We start from the raw sequence: 20,657 nt of genomic DNA, 5'->3' as shown, positions 1-20,657 counted from the left end.
TGGCAGCAGTGATGTTGACGCGAGTTTTGTATTAATTCTCTTTTTTCCTTCAGCAATGCCCTGTTGAATTGTAGGTGGTCTTTGGTCCGTTTCTTCACTCTTTCTGCTGATGATTTATTCCTGTGCTTTGAGAGTATTTATGATGTTTCTTTTATTGTTTCTCGTCCATTTGGCTGCTTTTTATGCTGGAGTTTGTATAATCCTCCATTTTTATTTTTTGACTGGAGTGTGAAATGTGCTAGTCATCTTAAAACATATAAAAACATAATGGAATAGAAAATATGGATGGCCTCAAACGGGAAGAATAATGTGCCTGGAACTTTTTTATGCAGTTGCAGGCACCAACCTCAAACAACCCCTTGCCTCCCTTGGTTTTTTTTTAAGGATTTTTGTAGTGAAATTAACGATGTTACTGTGCTCCTTTTAAATACTAATTGTATTCAGAGTGTTGTGCAGACATCAGATAATCGACGTTTCACCTCCAGAAAGGATAGGTACTTGTCTTTTTGACTGCCAGCACCCATCTTGACACTTGTTTTGCTTCTTCCTGGTATGACCCAGTTGTGGGACTGGTGGTGGGCAAGGGGAGGGTGGGAGCCTGCAGGCTTTTAAAGAGCTGGGCAAGTCTCGTCTCCCTGACCGCTGGGTAATGACCAGGGGACACAGGTCAGGAGATAGCTGGGGGTGCTCTGACAAGAGAAGGGAATGAAACTTGAGGAGGAGAGCAAACTTAACCATAGGGAAGGCTATTGCAAGTAGCAAAATATGATCTGCTGAATGAATTAAGCTAGCAAAACAGTGGCATGCACCTGTCTTTAGCAGGAGGTGTATGAGATAGGGATAATCCTGCTCCGGTGCCCAGGTGACCGGAGCTGTACGGGTGGTGCATCCCGTGTGGGCCCAGCCTGGTAGCACGCTTGATGCGAGCTGCCCGCAGCTTTCCTAACCTGCTCCTGTGTTTCCCTTTCCCCTCCTCTGCTGCCTGGCACACGTGGACCCCAGGAGGCTGCGAGCTCGACCTGGCCTGCTTCGTCCAGCTGATCAACGAGATGGGGGGGATGCAGCAAGTGACTGACCTCAAGAAATGGAACAAGCTGGCAGACATGCTGCGCATCCCCAAAACTGCACAGGACAGGCTGGCCAAGCTGCAAGAAGCCTACTGCCAGTACTTGCTCTCCTACGACTCCCTCTCCCCCGAGGAGCACAAGAAACTGGAGAAGGAGGTCTTGCTGGAAAAGGAAATCTTGGAGAAGAGGAAAGGACCTTTGGAGGGACATTCGGAGAATGCCTACAAGTTCCATTCCTTGCCCCGGTTTGAGCCCAAAAACGGACTCATCAACGGCGTGGTTCACAAAAATGGCTTCCGCAACAAGTTAAAAGAGGTCGACGTCCCACTGAAGACGGGCAGGCGGCGGCTCTTCGCTCAGGAAAAGGAGACCACGAAGGAGGACGAGGAGGAGGAAGAGGGAGTTCTTAGCGACTTACACAAGTGTATATACAAGGTAATGAGGCGGGCTCTGCCAATTTTTGTTTTGCAGAACTGATGATGCTGCCGTCCGTCTGGGTGGCATCCAGTTGCAAACCCAGCTGGCTGGGGGGAGCCGATGGGCTGCAGTGTCACCCCCAAGGCAGCAGCACAGCCAGCGGCTGTCGCAGCTGGGCGGTCTGGTGGCTTTATCCTGATCTGCCTGGCTCTTGCGGGATGTCTGGAAAAACTGGAAGGTGGTATCGTCATAAGGAGATGCACTGGGGTCTGCCCCCCTTCGTCTCCTTGCGAGAGGTTCCCTGAATAGCTCTGCCCAATTATCCTTCCAGATACAGTTTTTATTTTCATTTTCCAGTGACATTTAAAGTAATGTTCTGCTTTCTCATTCCTGCTTCTTGCAAGTCTCTTGTTGAGCGAAGTAGTGCTCCACATCAAAACTAACATCACTAGAAATACTACTACATTTGGAAAGGGCAAATTGAAATGCAAACAATTTTTTCATCCACGATGCCAGATTTTGCTCAGCACTACCAGTCACATGGACGCTTAGTCCTCCACATATCGAGTACATCTATTTGCGAAGGAATGCCGACTCTTTCACTGTATTTTATTTGGCAGTCTCCTACTCTGGAGCAGGACTTGGCACTGCAACTCGCAGTGCAGTTTTGAGTTGCGTTGAATTGTGTAGCCGTGCTCTGAGAGAAAGAGTGTGTTGAGTGTCTGTGCCCAGTAAAGGAATACGCTGTTCTTCCCCTTCCAATCTCGCTTCCATCACCAGGAAATGAAGCCAGATAGCCCAAAGTGGCTTATTGTTAAGCTATTTAGGGACTGCATGAGCTCATGACTTGAGCTTTAAAAGCTTGCTTCAGGTTTCTTTTGCAGCCTGTTACGATTTGTCAGCCCAAAAATTCTTTTACTCGGGGACTCCGGCCTCAATCCCACCTTTGAAAAGCAATCTCTTTGCCATGCTGCTGTTGGAGAGAAGCTTATCTAATGACAGCAGCATTTGTGAATAGTGAAGTGTCATTTCTGTGCTTAATATCCTGTGCTTAATGATGTTAAATGAAAAATTTGATACAACTTACCCTGACTGCTGTATGAACAACCTCAAACTTAGTGGGGAAATGCCTCCATCTTCTTTTCCAGTGCAAGTCCCAAGTTAAAGTTTAAAAGATACAAAGTAACTCAAAAAAGCAAGATTGGGATTTGTGAGAAGTATCCTAATCAGACTTAGAAAATAAAAAAGGCAAGCAAGCAAAGCGCAGCTAGTATAACCAGCCTGAGTCTGCTGAGCCCCAGGCCTTTACCCCAAAAGGCTGAGAGCTCCCAAATTGCTGCTGCTGCCCCAAAAGCACTGGCAATACTGACAGCATCAGACCTTGTGTGAGTCCAACAATACCTGGTAGAAAAACTTTTGTTCTGAGCATAGCAGCTGTTAGAGACGAGCATTGCTGAGCCTGCGGGCCGGCGCACTGCCCACCCACCAGAGCAGCTGCAGCGCATGGAGCCGCTCAGGCAACACCTTGGGTTGTCCACCGTAGTGCCGGCAGCTTCCCAGACACTGGGGCTTGCCTGTTTGAATCCCGTCCCACGCTCGTCTGCGCTGCAGAGACTGGGGACGGCTGTCACAGACGATGGACCGGGGAGGAAACAGAGGGAAGCAAATCTGTGGTGGGTTTCTGGAGAGATTCCTGCTGTGGAGCACCCTGCAGGACGCCTGGTCAGTCTGAGTGCAGAGAGAGGCATGTTGCTTTATTTTCACAGTGCTTGGGGGAAAGCCCTGTAAAAGGATTGATGTGTGAGAGCTGGATATGTTACTTAGAGCAAGCCTCAAGATGTAGAAATAAGAAATTATGCAACAATCTTGATGCACCAGAGTAACCCACAAGACTTGTAAGATGACTATAGTTCACCACTTGGCTTTTTAATAAGACTGAGGTGAGGTGGTGCTGGCCTGCGGATTTAAGCAGAGGTTATTTCCTGGCATTTTATGAAACAAGCCTTTCAGTCCTGCATTCTGTGTTTTTCTTGAACGATGGTATCCTTTTGTGTGTGTGTGTGTGCGTATGTGGAGGGGGAGTGTTCTTCACCTATCAATATGCTTCTGAGAAAATCTGAAATTTGTTTAACAGTACATGTCTTCATGTTACAGTTTCCACAGATGATGGGATTGTAATGGTTCCTTTCTAAAGCGTGTTGCTAATTCTAATTAAAAATAAAAAACACACACAAAACAAAAAAACCCCAACCACCCCTTTGATAAATGCCCAGGTCAATAGATTGAGGGCTGGAGGAGAACATCATAATCATATGGCTGTAGTCCAATTTAGGCCATAAAGTCTATGCTTCAGACCATGAAGAGGCCATACATTTAGGATTACACACAGTAATTTCTGCAGTCAGCACGTGCTTGATCTGGAACATGTTTTTAGACAGAGACATCCAGTCTTCCAGGAGCAGTTACCACCATATCGCATGTCAAAGTTAGAGTAAATCTCCTTTGTGTTTGGCTGACTTTCTGCCAGGTCTCCCAAATGATTTTCAGTGTTGCTCCTTTCCAGGCTGTGAGGCCTGCTGTGCTTTTAAGTGTGTGCTGCAGGCTGCTGCGCTTGCTTTCTTTACTCCTGAATGTATGGCTTTTCTACCTGAGTAATAAAATGTCGTCGTTTATACATATGTGAAGTAAACTGCTGTCATTAAAGAAGGATCTGCTGCAAGATTTTCACTCTTCTCTTCTTTCCCCAGTTTTAGCTCTGAAAATATTTTAAAAATCTGTACTGGAGCTGACTGAAAACAGCATGTGTTTCCATACAGAACGAACTGAAGGTTTATTAGCAGACCCGTTAGACATGCAGAAGAAATCACCAACGCGAGTTTTGCCAGCCTCACATGAAACTGTCCCAGAAATCCCTTGCTGAGCTCTCTTCAGCCAGGGACTCAGCATTTTCAGATTCTGCTTAACAGGAGTCCCTTCTTCCCACCTGTGACTATTGTGAAATCTCTGTTTTCTGCTCATTTTTATGGTTGCTTTAATGTCTTTAACATTTATAGTGTTGCAGTGTCCTTCTCCGTGCCTTCCCTCTGGGCTTGGTGGTGGTGGTGGTGCTCTGGGTTGGCTCTCAGCGCCTCCATAGAGGCCGTGGCGAAGAATTAGGAGAAGAAATAGGAAATTTTGTCCCTTAAACCTGCCTCTGACGTATTGTCACAGCAACTGAGACTCTGCTCAGTAGCTTGAAGCTCCCAGTTGTTTAACTGTTGAGATATTTGTGAGGACATTGAAAAGGGTATTTTACTCTTCAGCAATTCATTTTGTGTTCGGGTTAAAATGTTCCTTTACAGCATTTTAAATTATTTTCTGAGCTGACATTAGAAAATTTTATGAGATCCCTCAGCTTGGGGAAGAAAAAAAAAACAAAAACAAAAAACACCACCAAAACCCCGACAAAAACAGACAACAAAAACCCCTCAACTGTTTAATTTGTGTTACAACTTTCAGGAGACTAAAAAAGTACCAAATTCTTGATAGAGGAAGAAATAGGTATATGCAATTTTAAAAGGCTAAACTGTTCAGTTTTTCCACTTTCTTTTTTCTTGCTTGCTGTATATCTGAAAAATGGAAAGATACAGGTAATCTTGGAAGATGAGTCCTTGTTCTTGTTTTTCTGTGTAAGATGAGAGGAAGAGGCAAGTAACTGAAACGAGGAAGCTGCTGCGGAGCGTGTGTTGGTTTGCAGGCGGTGAAGTCTATGCTCAAGAGTGACGACTGTTGGTGCGGGCCCTGCATTTTACGAGGTTTTGTTGTAAAGGGCTGCCTCAATAAATGATTCATGAGGGCATTAAAAGATGAAGGAAATTGCTTATTGTATCGCAGAGCATCCAACTCTGAAGTTTATGGGAATCAGAGGGCCTCAGGCCCTGGGCATTTCACAAACTTTTTTGTTACAGCTAATTATGCTGCATTCAATTTAAAAAGTGACAATGTTACAACCGTAGGAGCACGGCAAAGTGATAGACTTGGCCTCTGGGGGAAAAGCTGCTTGTATAGTTGTTTCTAGTTTACTCTTGGGCATAGTTCTTAAATAAATTAAACACAAGAAAAGACTGAGGTGGTTTGGCAGATGTGTTTCATAATTGAAAAACTAGAGAGGTAATAGTCCAAGTAATAAACATTCATTTACTCGGAGTTTTTAAGTCTGTGGTTGCTCAGATGGGCAACTAGTGGACACGATGGGAGTTAGAGGAAGGAGTGGTAGATCTGGTGAGGGGGCAAAGATATTTTCAACTTCACGTTTGCAGAGCAGTGCTAGTCTCTGTCTGCAGTGACGCCCACAAACCAGTATGGCCCCAGCAGCTAGTGTGTCGCCTGCCAGCTCTCGTGGCTCACACCTTCCCAGGATGTTTCTTCTGCCCTGGAGCGGAGAAGGTGATAGGGGTGTCCCTGTCTGGGCGTACCAGTATGTCTGGGCTGAAAGGAGCAAGCGGGTTCTTGTGCTCCTGCCTTCAGAGGATGCTTCCCAGAGCATCTGGTATTATAGGTATGTGTGAAAGCAGGTATCCAGAAACAGGTGTAGCTCAAGCAGAAAACCGAGTCAGATCCTCTTCTTGTACAGCTCCTGCAGCATTGCCAAGAAAGAGTGCCCTCATTTGGCAATTTTACTGTGTTTTACTGTACTCGGCCTTGTAATAACAGGTCCTAGTTCCTTGCATTTGAGCTGCTTTTATTGAATTGAGCATAGTTAGTTTTTGTAAGCAGGTGATTACAGTAATCTTGGTAAACTCTACTTTTTGTGACCCCCTTCCATCACATACAATATTAGTTTGATGCTGAATGTTTCTGTGAATTTCCTAAGTCTTTTTTACCTGTTTCTATGTATGTACGTAAAGAGCGTAGCTACATGGTCCTTTGATCACGGATTGGATTTGATTGTAAAATGCAGGTAGGGTTGCCTGCTGGGTCATTTGCAACCTGTCATGGAAAGCTGGGCCATGTCCATCTTCTGTATTTATCAAACATGGAGCGTCGTGCTGGACAAAGCGGTGCACATGGCCTTCTGGGAGCGTTTAGTTGGCCTTTTAGATAGTTGGTTTGGTGATTCAATGTGATTAAATTTCTGTATCTTTTGAGGTATTTTCCCTCAGATAAGAAATGAGCTTCAGACCCACACGTGTTCTGGAGACATTGTCCTCTTTCCCTCTATCGTGATCTGGGATTGAGCATGTAAGGAAAAGAGTGAGGCCAGGGGGAATGGAGGCAAGTTTTTTTATTTTCACTTTTTCATTTTATTTTCTTTATCCACAGGGTAGGTCTGTTTCTTTAACAACCTTCTACCGAACAGCAAGAAACATCATGAACATGTGCTTCACAAAGGAGCCTACAGTAGCTGAAGTAGAGGTGAGGCCAACACAAGGGGCAAGGGGTGGTAGAAGTTTTTATTTCAGGGGATCCAGTATGGGGATTCAGTATAGTTGACATTCAGGAATGACCATAAGCAGTTTAAGACTGTCTAGTGTGGGAGAAAAATAAATGGTTAGATAAATGTGATACTGATTCTTCCTTTTAAAATTTTTTGACATTTTTAATAAAGGTGTTGAGGAACTGAGGGAGAGAAAGAAGTCTTAAACTGTTATGTGCTGAAGCACAGGAGCCAAGAAGATCTAAATTCTGTCTTCCCAGTTCATTGTTACTTCTAAGTACTTACATTCTCATTTTTAAGCAGCATTTTATGTTGAATTACATTGAAGTCATGAAAGCCCTGTAAATTTCTGGGGTTTATATTTTAATGAGAGATACCTTGTTCAGTGAATTAAAAATGCATTACCGCTTTCTCTTACTACAGCAAGAATATTGGCGGATAGTGGAACAGAAAGATTGCCATGTAGCAGTGCATTGTGGAAAAGTAGATACCAACACCCACGGGAGCGGCTTTCCCGTGGGAAAATCTGAACCATTTTCAAGGTAAGATCACCAAATCCACCCGCTTTGTCGACTCGTGCCAGCCTCCCCATTGTGCTGAGTGGAGGTGGGGGCATGAGGCCGGCAGGGCAGTTTGGCACTGGGGACGTTGGCACTGGGAACATGCACCGACATGTGTCTGCCTCTGTGTCACCCCTCGAACAGGCATGGGTGGAACCTCACAGTCCTTCCTAATAATACAGGATCCATCCTGCGACATCTTGGTGCTGTGCCTGGTAAGCAAGTCTCTTTTCTGTGTTTCCAGCAGGTGTAAGTGTCCTCTAAATGTGGTGGTGTAGTCACCAAAGTCTCCTCCCTCTTTCTGGGCCCTCTGTTCACCGGCTGACCAGGTAGACATGCAGTTGTATGTTGCAGGTGGCATTTAAAGGAATGAAGGCAGGTGTGCAGATAAAGAATTAAGGCATAGTTGAGACCGTGTACCTGGGAGGAACCAGTTGTACTTGCAGTATCCCTTTCTGTTGTTGCCAGTACCTCGGTGTTCTTGCTTTGTGTCAGGGTGACGAAGGACAGAGCCGTGCGACTTCCTTACTTGCAAACCTAGTCTGTAGCGCTGGGCAAAGCAGCACACAAGTTTTCTAAATGAATTGTCGCTAGTGCTCCAGCTGCGTAGGTGCTATTGCAATTTACTGGTAGAAACATTAGCCAAAAGCATAATTCAGTCTCCTGTGCAGGTTTTGAGCCTGAACAAACCAGTTGGGAAATGGGATACCGGTTTACAAGTACATGTACACTTGACAACATGAAGCAACCTCCTCTGATGAATGGCATTGAGCTTGAATTATGGGTATCTGTAAATTCTCTAAAGAATAAAATTTTTTTTACAGTTATTAGAAAACAAATATGTTCAAGGGCACTGTAACTGGCTAGTAGATATTTTGTTATTTGGAAATGCTGAATTTATTAAATTATTCTCTGTGAATTATTCAGTCTGGTAGGAAGACTTGAAACTTAAGGGTCAGCTCATGGGTAGAAGCTTTTCAACTGAAATGCCCTCTCAAACTGTCTTAATTAGAAACTGCGGTTACTCAAAACTCACTTTCAATCTCTTTGTTTTAGGAGTGACAATTCCTTGGCTAAATATTGGCATGGTCTTTTCTACCTCATGCTGGTCTCGAGACCAAAATCACCTTCCATACATTGACTACTTACACACTGGTGCTGATTGCATTTGGTAGGTATTTCCGTGTTTCGTTTTCTTCGCATTCACCGTAGTGGCTGTCCGAAGGCTGGTGTTAACAGCAGCTTGTGTAGTCCCTTTTGCATGAACGAATCTCACATAGAAGGTCCAGTGTGTGTGATTACAGTTTTAATGGGAAAGGTAGTATAAATTTAAGTGCTGAAACACCCTTCCCTGGAAGAGAAATTTCACTTCATCTTCCACGCTCTGTTCTGAGATACTTAACAATAAACTGTTTCTGCTTGACGTAGGGTTTAATCTATGGAAAGTTTTCATGACATGGAAGCCAAATGACAGCTAGTCGAGGCAGGTTTTCCTTAGGCTGACAGAGAGACGTGTCAAGCTAGCTCCATATTGTCACTTGTAAAATGATTGAATCCATGCTCTGACTAAATAGGCACTGCTTTCTTATTTTACGCAAAATATCTCGAACTCTGTATTTACCAGGTCCCTAGTATTTTCTCTCATATGAATTTTTTTCATTATCATATGAAAACAATTTTTAATATAGTTGCACACATCATTCTAGTGTCTCAATGTGGACATCACCAGTTAGCTGCTAGCTACAGTTCGTATTTTGTAGACACTTCATGCAAATAGGCTTAACACTCAGCTTATCAATGGTTTTGAACACAGTGAATCCTTCCTGAATTCAGTGCATACATACTACTACAGATAATGATGAGTTAGATTGCAATGGAAGTACAGCAGCTGGCGGAGGGATTAGAGGAAGCAGGTGCTGCTGGCATTGACGTGCCTTTCTGCCAGGTTCCAGTGATATTGGTGTTACTACCCAGGAGGAACAGCAGTGAGGACAATGAATGACAAGCAATGTAACTGTTTCTTGATCAGAGAAAATGCAATAAATGGAGAAGAAAAGTTCTTCAAGTGGTGCTCCCCTGCGAAGGTGAAAAGCTGGTTCCCTTTCAGCATTCCCTTTTTGAACCCTGAGATACGGAAGCCTTTGGCTCCTCGTGTGGTGTGATGGGAGAAGGGCTGCAGGACGCCCTTTGCATCCAGGAGTCCATGGTGGTGGTGGCAGTGTCGACTGCACTTCATTCACCTGCAAAGTGTGTACTTCAGCCCTTACCTTTAACTCTCATATTTCTCAGCTGGTGCTGATGTCAGTGGTGCTGACCCAGCTGTCACTGGGAAAGCACATGGCGCAGAAAAAAAGGATTTGGAATCCTGGAGGAAACTACTAAAGCAGGAACTCCTCTCTCTAAATACTTTAAGTTGGAGAAATGTATGTGATCATACCAAGGGGTAAAGGTAAACACTGGATTATGCGGCAGACCTGGGAGTTTCTGTCACTTTCTGTCATGGGCACTTCATGGCTTTTCCTTCTCTTCCGTGAATCAGGAATCTGTAATCTTTTGTAATAATATACTATCAGAACAAATTGCTAAGCAAGCTATGTTGTCCTCAACCTTAGGTGAATCTGTTTCTCTCTCTGACGTTCATCTAGTCTTAAATGACACTAAATTCCAAACAGAAAACATTCAGGAATCCCGTAATGAAGTTCTGAGGCCACTTTTCGTACTGTGCATGTCAAAACATGTGCCTTTTGGGATTGAAGACTTGAATGCAGCCAGCCAGAGTTTTAGGAAAGGCTACTCTTTCTGTTTTTTCAAGCCAAGAAGAATAAAACCAAAGAAGCCATTTGCTTTTTCTTGATGTGCTCATTTATACACATAGGTACATAGCTTCATGTACTTGTGATGATTGCCTTGATGAAACATGGGTAGTAAGCAGGAGTAACTCCTAAGAAGGAAGAAGCGCAACTCTTTCGTCTGTAAAAGCTATTCTTCGGCAAGGCTGCCAAGCTGGCACGTCAGGCTAATATGCATTATTAACTCATTACAACTTTTAATATTGCAATAATGTACCCAACTTTATTGAGGAAAAGATTAATTTAATAACTTTAGGCCTGGTGTAATATCTGGAGTAGCCCTGACAGCATTGCGTTCAGTGGCTGCTTCAGTGATAACAAAGCAGGCAACTGGGCACCAAAGCTCTTCTCTGTCTTGCCAAGTCCACCCAGCACCCAGAATTGTTCTCTTCCAAGGACAGATCCCTGTGGTGCTAAAATCAGTGGTGCTTCATTTACCTGTAGATTGCTCAGGTCACTGTCTAATCTCTCAGATTTACCTCCTGAAGAGGAAACACAGAAGAACTCAATTTTCATGCAGGGTAGAGGTCAGTGACCTAACCTTTTTATTCAGGAAGGATCCTCAGTGCCCATTAAAAGAAGAAAATCTTGTTCTGCCCAAGACACTCAGAAGTCTGTGCTGGCTGCTCACTTCCCATTTTTATGCGTACGTGAAGAATTGTGAGTGAGTGAAATGGCAGCATACGCCTCAGTCTTGCCAGTAGTCAGATAGTCCCGTGCACTTCTGTGCCGCCCCTCCTCTTCACACACCCTTCCCGTGCTTTTTCCTGGGCCTGTCTTCTGAGGGACCGCATGCTTGAATCGTTCAGCTGTTCCAGCTATATTTTCTGATTCTAAAAGAAAAGAGTGGGCTCTGCCATGTTCTGGCTTTGAATTTAAAATACTTTCATCACCATATAAATCTGTTATTATAGTGTAACTAGAGTAGTACTCTACACACATGCAGCTGTTCTGCAGCTGTCACTGTTAGCAGTGCAGGTACTGCAAAGTATTCGATATACGGCGTGCATTTAAAATTGCTGTTGGGACTTGATCCTTATCAAGATGAGGTTCTTCCGCTTCACCTCTCTATAACCCTAGGATTTCTTAGCAAGGTCCTAATTGTTGTCAATATGTATGTAAGGAGTCTGTCTATGTACCCCTGGGCAACCAGCTCATTAGAGCCCTTAGTGTGGCTACAATTAGCTTGTACGAGTAGATGTTGTCATCTCTTCTGGTTCTCAGCTTGAAGACCCACAAAGACAAATCAAAGTCATCATCAACAGTAACAAGATGTTCAAATCCTAGGAAGTACAGCCTCCTACAGACTCATCAAGCAGGATAACTCTGTATGACGCATACGGAGTTAATATTAGTGCCTATTACAAGCAAGTATCCTGACAAGGTCTGTAAGGCCAGCAGAACGCTTTATGAAATTGGTGGGGAGACTGGATGGATGACAAGAAAACTGCACCCTTTCCCCAAAATCTTTCCAGATTGTTTCTCTTCTCTTGTTGCCAAGTTTGGAAAAATGTTTCTGTGTGTGTGTGTGTCTGGCATGGGCGCAGATGGGCCCCAGATTGAGGTCTCATTGCTTAAAATGAACTGAGATAAGTCATGATAAATCTGGAGATGCTTTTTATTTGCCTGAGCATAACAAATCCAAATAAAGTAATGTCACAGATAAAGCCCAGCATGGCAGCAACTCAAGGCAGGTTTGGGAATCCCAGGATTTGCACTGTGCTTCCCACCAAGCTGTGCTGCTCAGTTCGCAGTCATCAGGTACTAACTACCAGGTCTTGGGAACACACATCTCCTGGGTGGACATAAACCATTACCCTTCTGGCAGGGTGCAAGCAAGAGTAGCGGCTAATTGTCACCATATCGCCTCCCTGCATCCAGCAAAATAGCAGTTCTCTGGATGTGTGAAGCAAAGACCTGAGACTCCTACGTTACTTCTTGTCACTTCTGCATAGGGAGCACTGCTGGCAGCGAGCGCAGAGAGGACAGCTGCTTCCTTGCCTTCTAAAGGAGAGGAGGATGTGCAACTCTGCATATACCCAGCAGAGTTTTACATCTCTCTTGCTGCTTTGGCTGCTCTCAGGTCTTTCTTTTGTTGCAAGGGAGAGGAGAGAGGTGGGATTCGTTTAGTAGGCAAGGCAAGAAGGTCTTAGGCTACTTTGTGTACTAACAGTAAAGGTGATTTGTGGTTTCTTGATTGTTAGGAACAGAAAATGTTATTGAATAAAAAGGTCCTTTGGTTGATGCACAGGTAATAAACACAACCATTCATGATAAAGGTAACAGAACGTATACTAATGCTCATGAGATGCAAACTTCTGCCCATAATCAGCTGTTTTGATGCCATTAAAATGAACCTCATTCTGTTGCTGATTTCTCTCCTCTGATTCTACAGAGCACTGAGTTTTCACATTTCTGTTTTGGGGATTTTGTGTCCTTTGGCATCTAGTGAACACCACTAGACTGAGTCTAAATAAACAGTTTTCCATGACTCTTCAGTGTTTTACCAAAAAGAACTGTGTGGGAAAGCCTGTGCTTAATTTCTTTCTTTTAATCAATGTCCTGGTCTGAATTGCCTGTTACTGTGTAGCTGTGGACCGTTATTTTCTCCACAGTAAATCTTTCTCTTTTCCTCTGACAAAACAACAGGTATTGCATTCCTGCTGCGGAGGAGAACAAACTTGATGATGTGGTACATACCCTGCTGCAAGCCAATGGCACTCCAGGGCTGGAAATGCTTGAAAGTAATGTAATGGTAGGTTAACGCTGGGAGAGGTAGTCCCATTTGAGAACCCAAGGCTAATCAGAAGGCTGGTTGCTTGGGGATTTATTTTGGTTTTGTCTTCCACTACAATGATGCAGGGGCTTTTGTTAAAATCTGGCTGCTTTCTACTTGGCAGTGTTTACCCACATGGGCATTTTTCTAACAAGGCTTACATGTTAAAATGTTGAAATAAAAATAAATGTGACAGTGCAATAAATGTCCATTTTTAATGCTGTCCATAATGTATTTAACTTCACAAAGGGAGTGTTTTGTAATCAATTAATCTGCCATGATTGACATTTTATGATGCCAGCATGGATATGAGAAGCCTAATACTTCAGAGGATTTCAAAGTATTTTTGGCTCCCTTGTTTGTTTGGTGGATAACAATTTCCGTTTAGCGCATTTAAGTATAAATTTGGGAGCCCACAACAAAAACAACTCCCTCAGCTATCCACGTTAACATCTCTAACAGAAGTGCAGTAGCAAGGTGGATTCAGTGCCAAGTCTGAAAAGATCTAAATGGAAAACCGAATGGCCTGCCTCCCTTTCTGTAGTAGTAGATAGTGTTGTTTTGAGGCTTTGTGTTTGAGATTGTTCGGCAAGTGAAATTTTAAACTGTTGGTCTCAGAAGAGCCACTTCTGTAATTCTCACTCCAGACACTGAGCTTCAGCATGTGCAGAAGGGAAGAAAGCGAACAGAGCTGAGCTGATAGCAGAGCACAGCTTATCTCCACAAGTAGCATGTGGCAGTACCCAGCAAGGAAGGGGATCTGGTCTTCTAAAAGAAAGTTCTGATTTTTTTTTCTTTTTTCTTTTTTTTTTTCTTTTTTTTTCTTTTTTTTTTTTGCTTTTATGTCTTTCTAGATCTCCCCAGAAATCTTGTGTAAGGAGGGGATCAGGGTGCACCGTACTGTACAGCAGAGCGGGCAGTTTGTTGTCTGTTTTCCTGGATCCTTTGTATCTAAAGTGTGTTGTGGCTATAGTGTTTCTGAAACAGTGCACTTTGCTACCACCCAGTGGACAAGTATGGGTTTTAAAACAGCTAAGGTAAGTTGAGAAAAGGAGTTAAAATGGATTCACGGCCCTGCCATCTAAAACGACAGCAAACCAGACATTCCAGGATTATATAGCATTGTGAGACTAGAACAACTATGTCTATTTTTGTGGACTATTAAGTAAAAAAAGGAAAAAGTTGTGCAAGGCATAAGATGATCCGGTGTTTTCAGAAAAGCAACAGAGCTAATAACTGATAGCTCAAAACTTCTGTATATTTGAAAAATTCAGAAGATTGTTATGCCTGCAGACCAGTTTGCGAGGAAGCTTTTCAAAAATCCCTTCAGAGCTAATGATAATAGATTGTATTATGCTTACTAATTGTTTTTGAAGTGATGTTTTCTAGAACCATTAGAATCTCAGGTGCAAATATCTGAATAACTGTGCTTGTTAGCTCCTATAATAGGCAGAGTCAATTAATACTCACAGCTGTATTGCTTGTCTTTCTCTGCCCCTTCATTCAGGAAAAGCTATTGATCAGGGCAATTTCAGTTTTAATCGACTTGAAAATCCTTAGGTTCACTGACCAGCCCATCCGATACTAAGCTGTAAATAAAACAAACTTCCCGTTCCCTTTTCACACAGCTGAGGCAGGTTGTCTGCAGAAACAAACAGGTGAATTGCCCAATCATCGTGATTTTGGCTACATTTTTCTGTTCTAGGACAAAGAATATATGTCACTAGTAGTGTTCCCAACCTCCTCAAATACACTATGGGTTACAGATGCTATTTTGGTAGTGTTTTATAGCTAAGCCACTAGTAAATTACCATTTACAGCTTCAGACCAAGTGGTTAGTAAGTAATTAAATGTAATATGTCCACAGTTAGGTTTTGGTTCTTTAGGGTTAATGGAATTCTTCCAGCCTGGTTATACTAACTGTATATTAACTTAGTTTGAAATAAAAGGTTATTTTATTACAGATTTATTTTGGGGGAAGGTGGGAATTGTATATGTGTAGGTAAGGAATGAGAATCCTGAGCTAACCTTTTCTGTCTGAAGGTACACAATTACATCCATGTGCTGTATTTATTGCTCTACTGAACACTTGTTTGATATTGTGAAAATGCCACTCCTGTAAGAGACAGAAATCACTATGCAGCAATTAAAAAGCTCTTCTTGGTGCCTCAAATTCTGAAGAACAGTTTCTTTTGATTAATTTTTAAGAGCTTTGCATTGGGTAAATATAAGCTGGCTGAAAATCCAGCAGATTCCAATCTATGATAACCTGGAAAGTGAAGTCACAGCTCTCACAAACTTTACAAGAACCACAGATACGTGTTTTATATCAAAATAACTCTGGAAACACCTACTGCATTGTTCTTTTCCTTCGTTTCTTTTTCTCCTTCCCCCTCTTCTTTCCTCAAACTATCCTATGTTCTTAACTCTCTTAAAGTTTGGAAATTCTTCCTTGGTTCCTTCGCTTTGCCAAGGCACTTTGCCATTTTCAAAGGCTGGCTGGGATCGTGCTTTTCAGAGGTTGTGAGAAGTTCTGTGTAACGAGCAAGATTCCCCTTTTGGACTGTTGATCAACTCTCTGACAAACAACTGTACCTTCCTGTCTGTCCGTTCTCAACAGCAATATTGACAGTTTTCAGCTGTTTGATACCTTAACTTTGTTTTCATTCTGTGATACTGTGACCTGATCTTTTATAGTGACTCTCTTTATATTACTAAACAATGTTGTTTCATTTCATGTATTGAATGACTGATCAATCTCCTTTTAATATATGGAAAAATGAAATTCTGCATCTGAAATTGCAGTGATTTCAGTTTATAAGGAGTTGGGATAATTGCTGGGAACAAGGAGTTCTATAAAGCCTGTGTAAAGGGACAGACAGGTTTCACCTAAACCATATGTGGAACCAGGTTGCTGGCTTTTAAAAAAACACCCTACGAGGTCTTGAAATTTTAAACTAAGGATGAGGAGAAGGTTTACAGGTGTGGTGGAAGAGTTTGTGTTCGAAATGGCAAAGGGGTAGCTCCATATCCTCGAATAAGGCATTGGGCAAAGTCAGTAAAACTCATTTAGGAAACAGGAAAACAGAATATTGGACTAAATGAATGCACTCCGGTCTAGACGTTTGGAAATAAGAAAGAATGCCTGGTTTTAAAGGAGGGCTTTGGTGGTATAGGGCCTACCAGAAACCTGGTGGAAAGAAGAGACTCAGCCAGTACCGTAATAGGAGAGGAAGAAGTACATAGGAAAGATGGAGTTAGTCATCCAGATGGAGCAGCACGGCTGCACACAGAAGAGAGCTTACGGTCAAATAAGCCAAGTTTAACTCTGTCACCAGTGTCAGAATCCCCGTGCACTGATCTTCCTGTCCTAAAGAAGGAGCACAGTGCTAATACCGTGCTTTTCCTGACTGTCCAGCCAAGATGCTGCTAGGGGCTTTCTATGTACCCCCCGCCAAGTTTTAGTCTGGGTGAGGAAGGTGCCTTTAAAATGCCACACAGCTCCCGTTCCTTGATGGCTATCACAGAGCTGTCTTAGCCTGAGCAGACTGGGTTGCTTTCAGATAAAACCAAACGGGAAGAGGCGCTCCAGAAGTGCACCTGATGTCCTCCAAGCACTGGTGGCGGTGTGGCCAGAGGACCGGGCTAGACTGCTCTGAAGTAAAGCCGTCGGCTTTACGCACACGCGTCCTGTGGATGTTTGGGTTCTCGGCATCAACGGTATCGCTCTGCACATCCACTCGTTCTGCTTCGCCGTACTGCCTGGTGTGTAGACATAACCTGTGTTATCCTAAAGGAGATGAGAGAAGCTGCGAGGACAGGACATACGATGATAATGGGAAATGCTGGTCTCCTCCCGCTAGCTAGGATAGCGGTTGTGTTGGGGTGCGATGGCAGAACCGGCATGGCTTCAGGGAGCAGCTTGGCAGGAAAGCCATGTGAGAAGGAACTGTCGTCTCGCTTCTCAGCACTGGTGGAGCCCAGTCCAGAACATCACTATCAAATAGCTGCGCTGTGATGGTGAGCAGAGATTAAGAACCTCGAAAGAGCAGTAAAACGCAAAATATCCACTACTGTGGTGTTTCATTTCAAAAGACAGCCTTGCGTAATACCAAGGCAGCTTGTTAAATCGAGAATGCAGAAAGAAGGGTTAAGTGTTTGCGTGCAGCATAGAAATTGCTTAAAGATGCCATGTTAGAGGCTCACAACACATGCACGTTGCCTAGAAAAAAAATAAATTTCAAAAGGCAAACCCCCACTAAACTTGGCATGGCTAAACACCAGGAGAACGGAGTCTGAAATGAGACCAAAAATCCCCTTTTGTGTCCAGAAGAGGAAAATGCAAACAAAACAACCACTCTAGCAAGATGCATGTAAATACACACACATGCAGACCAAAAAGAGATTTCGAAGAACAACTTGTTAAAGGCCAAAAAGAAAAATAAACGTACAAAAGAATGTGACTGGGGCAATCAATGTGGCTTTTGCAGCGAGGTCATGGCCCCCCAGGCCTTGAAACTTTTGGAAGGCTGTATTGCCAAAGAGATCCAGCTGACAGAGTCTGGGAGCACTTCTGGAAGAGTTTTGGCGAGGTTCCTCAGAAAAGGCTCTTAAAGAAATTAACTTGCCATGGGTTGAGGGGGAAAGTTCATGCACCAAAAAAATAACTGATTTAAAGAGAAGCAGAGGATGGGAACAAATGGTCAGTTTTTATCATGGAGGGAGGTCTCTTTCTGCGTTCCTCAGGAATTTGTGCTAAGACCAGTAGAGTTCGATGTATCCATTAATAACTTAGGGAAGTGAATAGCAAAACTAATCCTTTATACTGAGGATATTAATGGTAATGACAGCAAAAATTAAAGCTATGAGGTGTCACAGAAAGATTTTGTGATACTGAGTGATCTGAGTGAGAAAATGGGTTGATAAATTTTAAATGACTCGGAAGTAAAAAATAATCCTAATTTGACAGACACACCGATGGGCTCTGAACGAGCTCTTGCTACTGAGAAAAAAGGTCTTTGGATTCTTACGGAGCTGCCAGCTGAGTGCTCCGGAGAGGTTTAAAAAATATCTTGAATGAGAGGAATTGCAAGGAGCGACTAGAGAACAAAGCAGAAACATCGGTATGGCACCGCGCGGGCTTCTGGTATGGCCGTGGCTTGAACACTTGTGCAGTTCTGAGTGGCTAAGTGCAAAAGGAATACAGGGGAACTAGAAAAAGCACAGCAGAGATTGATGATTAAAGGTATGAATTAGCCTCTGCATTAAATAGGACTACTCAGCCTGGAAAATTAATGACCGAGAGATGTATACAATAGTAAGATCAGATCACAAGAGGCAGGCTGATGATAATTATAATATGAATGTTCGCTGTCTCTCATAACGTTGGAAAACGTGTCATTAAAAGAAATGATTAGGCAGTAGGTCAAAAGCAAACAAAAGTCTGTTTTAAAATACTTATCTGTGTATTTCAGTACTGTAAGGAACAGAAAAACGTACATGGATTCAGAAATGCAGATAAATGCGGAGATCCAGTGAGTCGTGCTGAACGCAGCACAGACCCGCCTCGGGCGGAGGAGGTCCCCGAGCTGCCAGCCAGCGGCAGCGCACCTCACTTCTTCTTTAGCCGCCCGCTGGGGCCTTTTATCCTGGCTGCGTGTGTCGCCGGTGCGGGCTTTCGAGCTGGCTTGGAGTGGCTGTTCTTACGCAGTCTCGGACAATACGCAAAGCAAATCGAACACGTAATAAAACTTCGCATACCCCTCCTAAAAGTGCAGCTGTTCTGACCGCAGGCAGGCCCTAGCAGAGCCTTCTGAAGAACACTTTTACCTGTGACCCTCCCGTTTTATGATCTATGTGTTAGTTATCACTTCAATACATGCACTTGGTACTACTAAAAATGGTGAATTTTGTGATACGTTGGTTCTGATAAAAGAAATACAAAGAGCATGTAATTAGGGTTACAAAACAAGGTGAAAAAAAAATTAAAGATGAATCTTCGGTTTTGTTTGTGCTGCGTAGGTATTTGGTGGGCTTGACTCCTAACCAAAATGGCAGCTTCACATTACACTCCAGCGTTAGCATCATTTGAAAACTCTCTGACTATATAAAACAAAATATACCTCTTCAGACACTGGGAAGATGCTAGACTTTTCCCAGCTGCACAGTAAATCAAGGAATTTGCCTTCGTAAGAATTATCAAAAGGGTTTAAGCTACCAAATCAGTCAGTTCATATTGACAAGAATGAAAGGCGTAGCTTTAAAAGCTTACACAGAGAGGAACCGGTAACAGGCAAAACTGAGCAGAACTGAAACCCCCTCTTTTACCTGTTGTCTCTTTTCCCTGACATCTGCCGGTTTTGCTAGTCGTTGTCTTTTTGATGTTTTAAAAGATGGAAAATAACACCAGTCCGGGGCTTCAAGCAGGTCAGAAGACTAGGTCTTACTGGATGGCTGAGAGTGCCGGTACTGTATTACTGAGCTTAAGCAACTGGGTTACTCCTCTTGGCCTCCACAGGAAAAATTAATGTTTAGGGAGAGAATTTGGAGGTGTTTGTTGGTTCCTCCACTTCAGCGAACTGCATGCTAATCTGTGCCTGGGCATCCTTCTTTTTATTTTTCTCATTTTCTTGACATCTCTCCTGTCCTTGTCTTTTCTACTGATGAAGCTTAATTTTCTTTTTTGAAAAAAGGGTATACCTGAAATGTGGTGACACTGGAGTATTTGCGGTTTGCTTCATTCTCTTTGTATATGCAGACTTTGCCTATCTTTTCTCAGCATTAAATTTCACAGTACAGCGTATTAAGAAAAGATAGCATGCAGATCGATTTCTTAGCATATATGCCATCATGCATTGCAGATACTTTTTTGCTCTCTGCTGGTGACTTTGACTGAAAACAAAATGTTAGATATAAAAGGCACTAGGGGATTCTCCGAGAAAGCAGTTGATCGTGACTGTCTGGTAGCATGCATTTGGTTTAGGTTTTTTTCTGTGGCATTGGTTCACCTAAAGCACGTGCAGAAAATCTTCTGTCATAGTCCTTTCAACAGGAAAACCCAATTCAGCGAAGCGCTTGGGCACCTGGCTTTCCACTGAAAGGACTGATTTATCATCAGCGTTTATTTCAGTGTGAAGTTAGGTACTGGATGTAAGTTAGGAACATAAATACTTTGTTTAATTTGGACTATAGAAAGCTCTTACTTTTGGTTGTTTTAAAAGGCTACTTTTTGCTACGTGAAATTCATTCTTCATAACTTTTTATTTTCAAATTTGCTTAAGAACTAATTTGGCAATTTCTGTCCCAGGAAATGAAGAGACGACGTATAGCCAAACCATTTTCAATGGAAAAGTTGCTTTATCAGATTGCAACAGCAGAAGCAAAAAAGGAAAACGGACCGACTCTGAGTACGATATCATCACTTCTTGGAGAGCTCAGGTAACGAATTGGGGGCCTGTTGTACCTATTTTGTTTTCATTGACAGACTCCAGAGGTGGATGACGTAAGTGACCATTTCAGACGCATGTCTTTCACCTACTTAACCAAGCAAAAACCCAGCAAACGTACTTGAAG

General features: G+C 43.0%; 1 protein-coding gene across 5 annotated transcripts in view; it reads left to right on the top strand.

Annotated features, from left to right (window-relative positions):
• JARID2 (jumonji and AT-rich interaction domain containing 2) overlaps positions 1 to 20,657 on the top strand; it is a 228,975-nt gene that overhangs the window by 200,367 nt on the left and 7,951 nt on the right. For all 5 annotated transcript variants that reach the window (XM_087764224.1, XM_087764215.1, XM_087764233.1 and 2 more), the window contains 8 exons: positions 1,003 to 1,502; positions 6,786 to 6,878; positions 7,324 to 7,442; positions 7,605 to 7,675; positions 8,517 to 8,631; positions 12,959 to 13,064; positions 13,940 to 14,122; positions 20,392 to 20,522. In XM_087764224.1, the coding sequence (XP_087620350.1) occupies positions 1,003 to 1,502; positions 6,786 to 6,878; positions 7,324 to 7,442; positions 7,605 to 7,675; positions 8,517 to 8,631; positions 12,959 to 13,064; positions 13,940 to 14,122; positions 20,392 to 20,522 (1,318 nt within the window). The remainder of the gene's footprint in view (positions 1 to 1,002; positions 1,503 to 6,785; positions 6,879 to 7,323; positions 7,443 to 7,604; positions 7,676 to 8,516; positions 8,632 to 12,958; positions 13,065 to 13,939; positions 14,123 to 20,391; positions 20,523 to 20,657) is intronic.

The sequence above is a fragment of the Nipponia nippon genome, unplaced genomic scaffold, assembly GCF_047370975.1.
Source record: "Nipponia nippon isolate SJK-2023a ecotype South Korea unplaced genomic scaffold, ASM4737097v1 scaffold_1, whole genome shotgun sequence".
In the NCBI taxonomy this organism is placed as follows: domain Eukaryota; kingdom Metazoa; phylum Chordata; class Aves; order Pelecaniformes; family Threskiornithidae; genus Nipponia; species Nipponia nippon.
The sequence above is the reverse complement of the archived record's forward strand: the minus strand, read 5'-3'. Positions and strand labels throughout refer to the sequence as shown.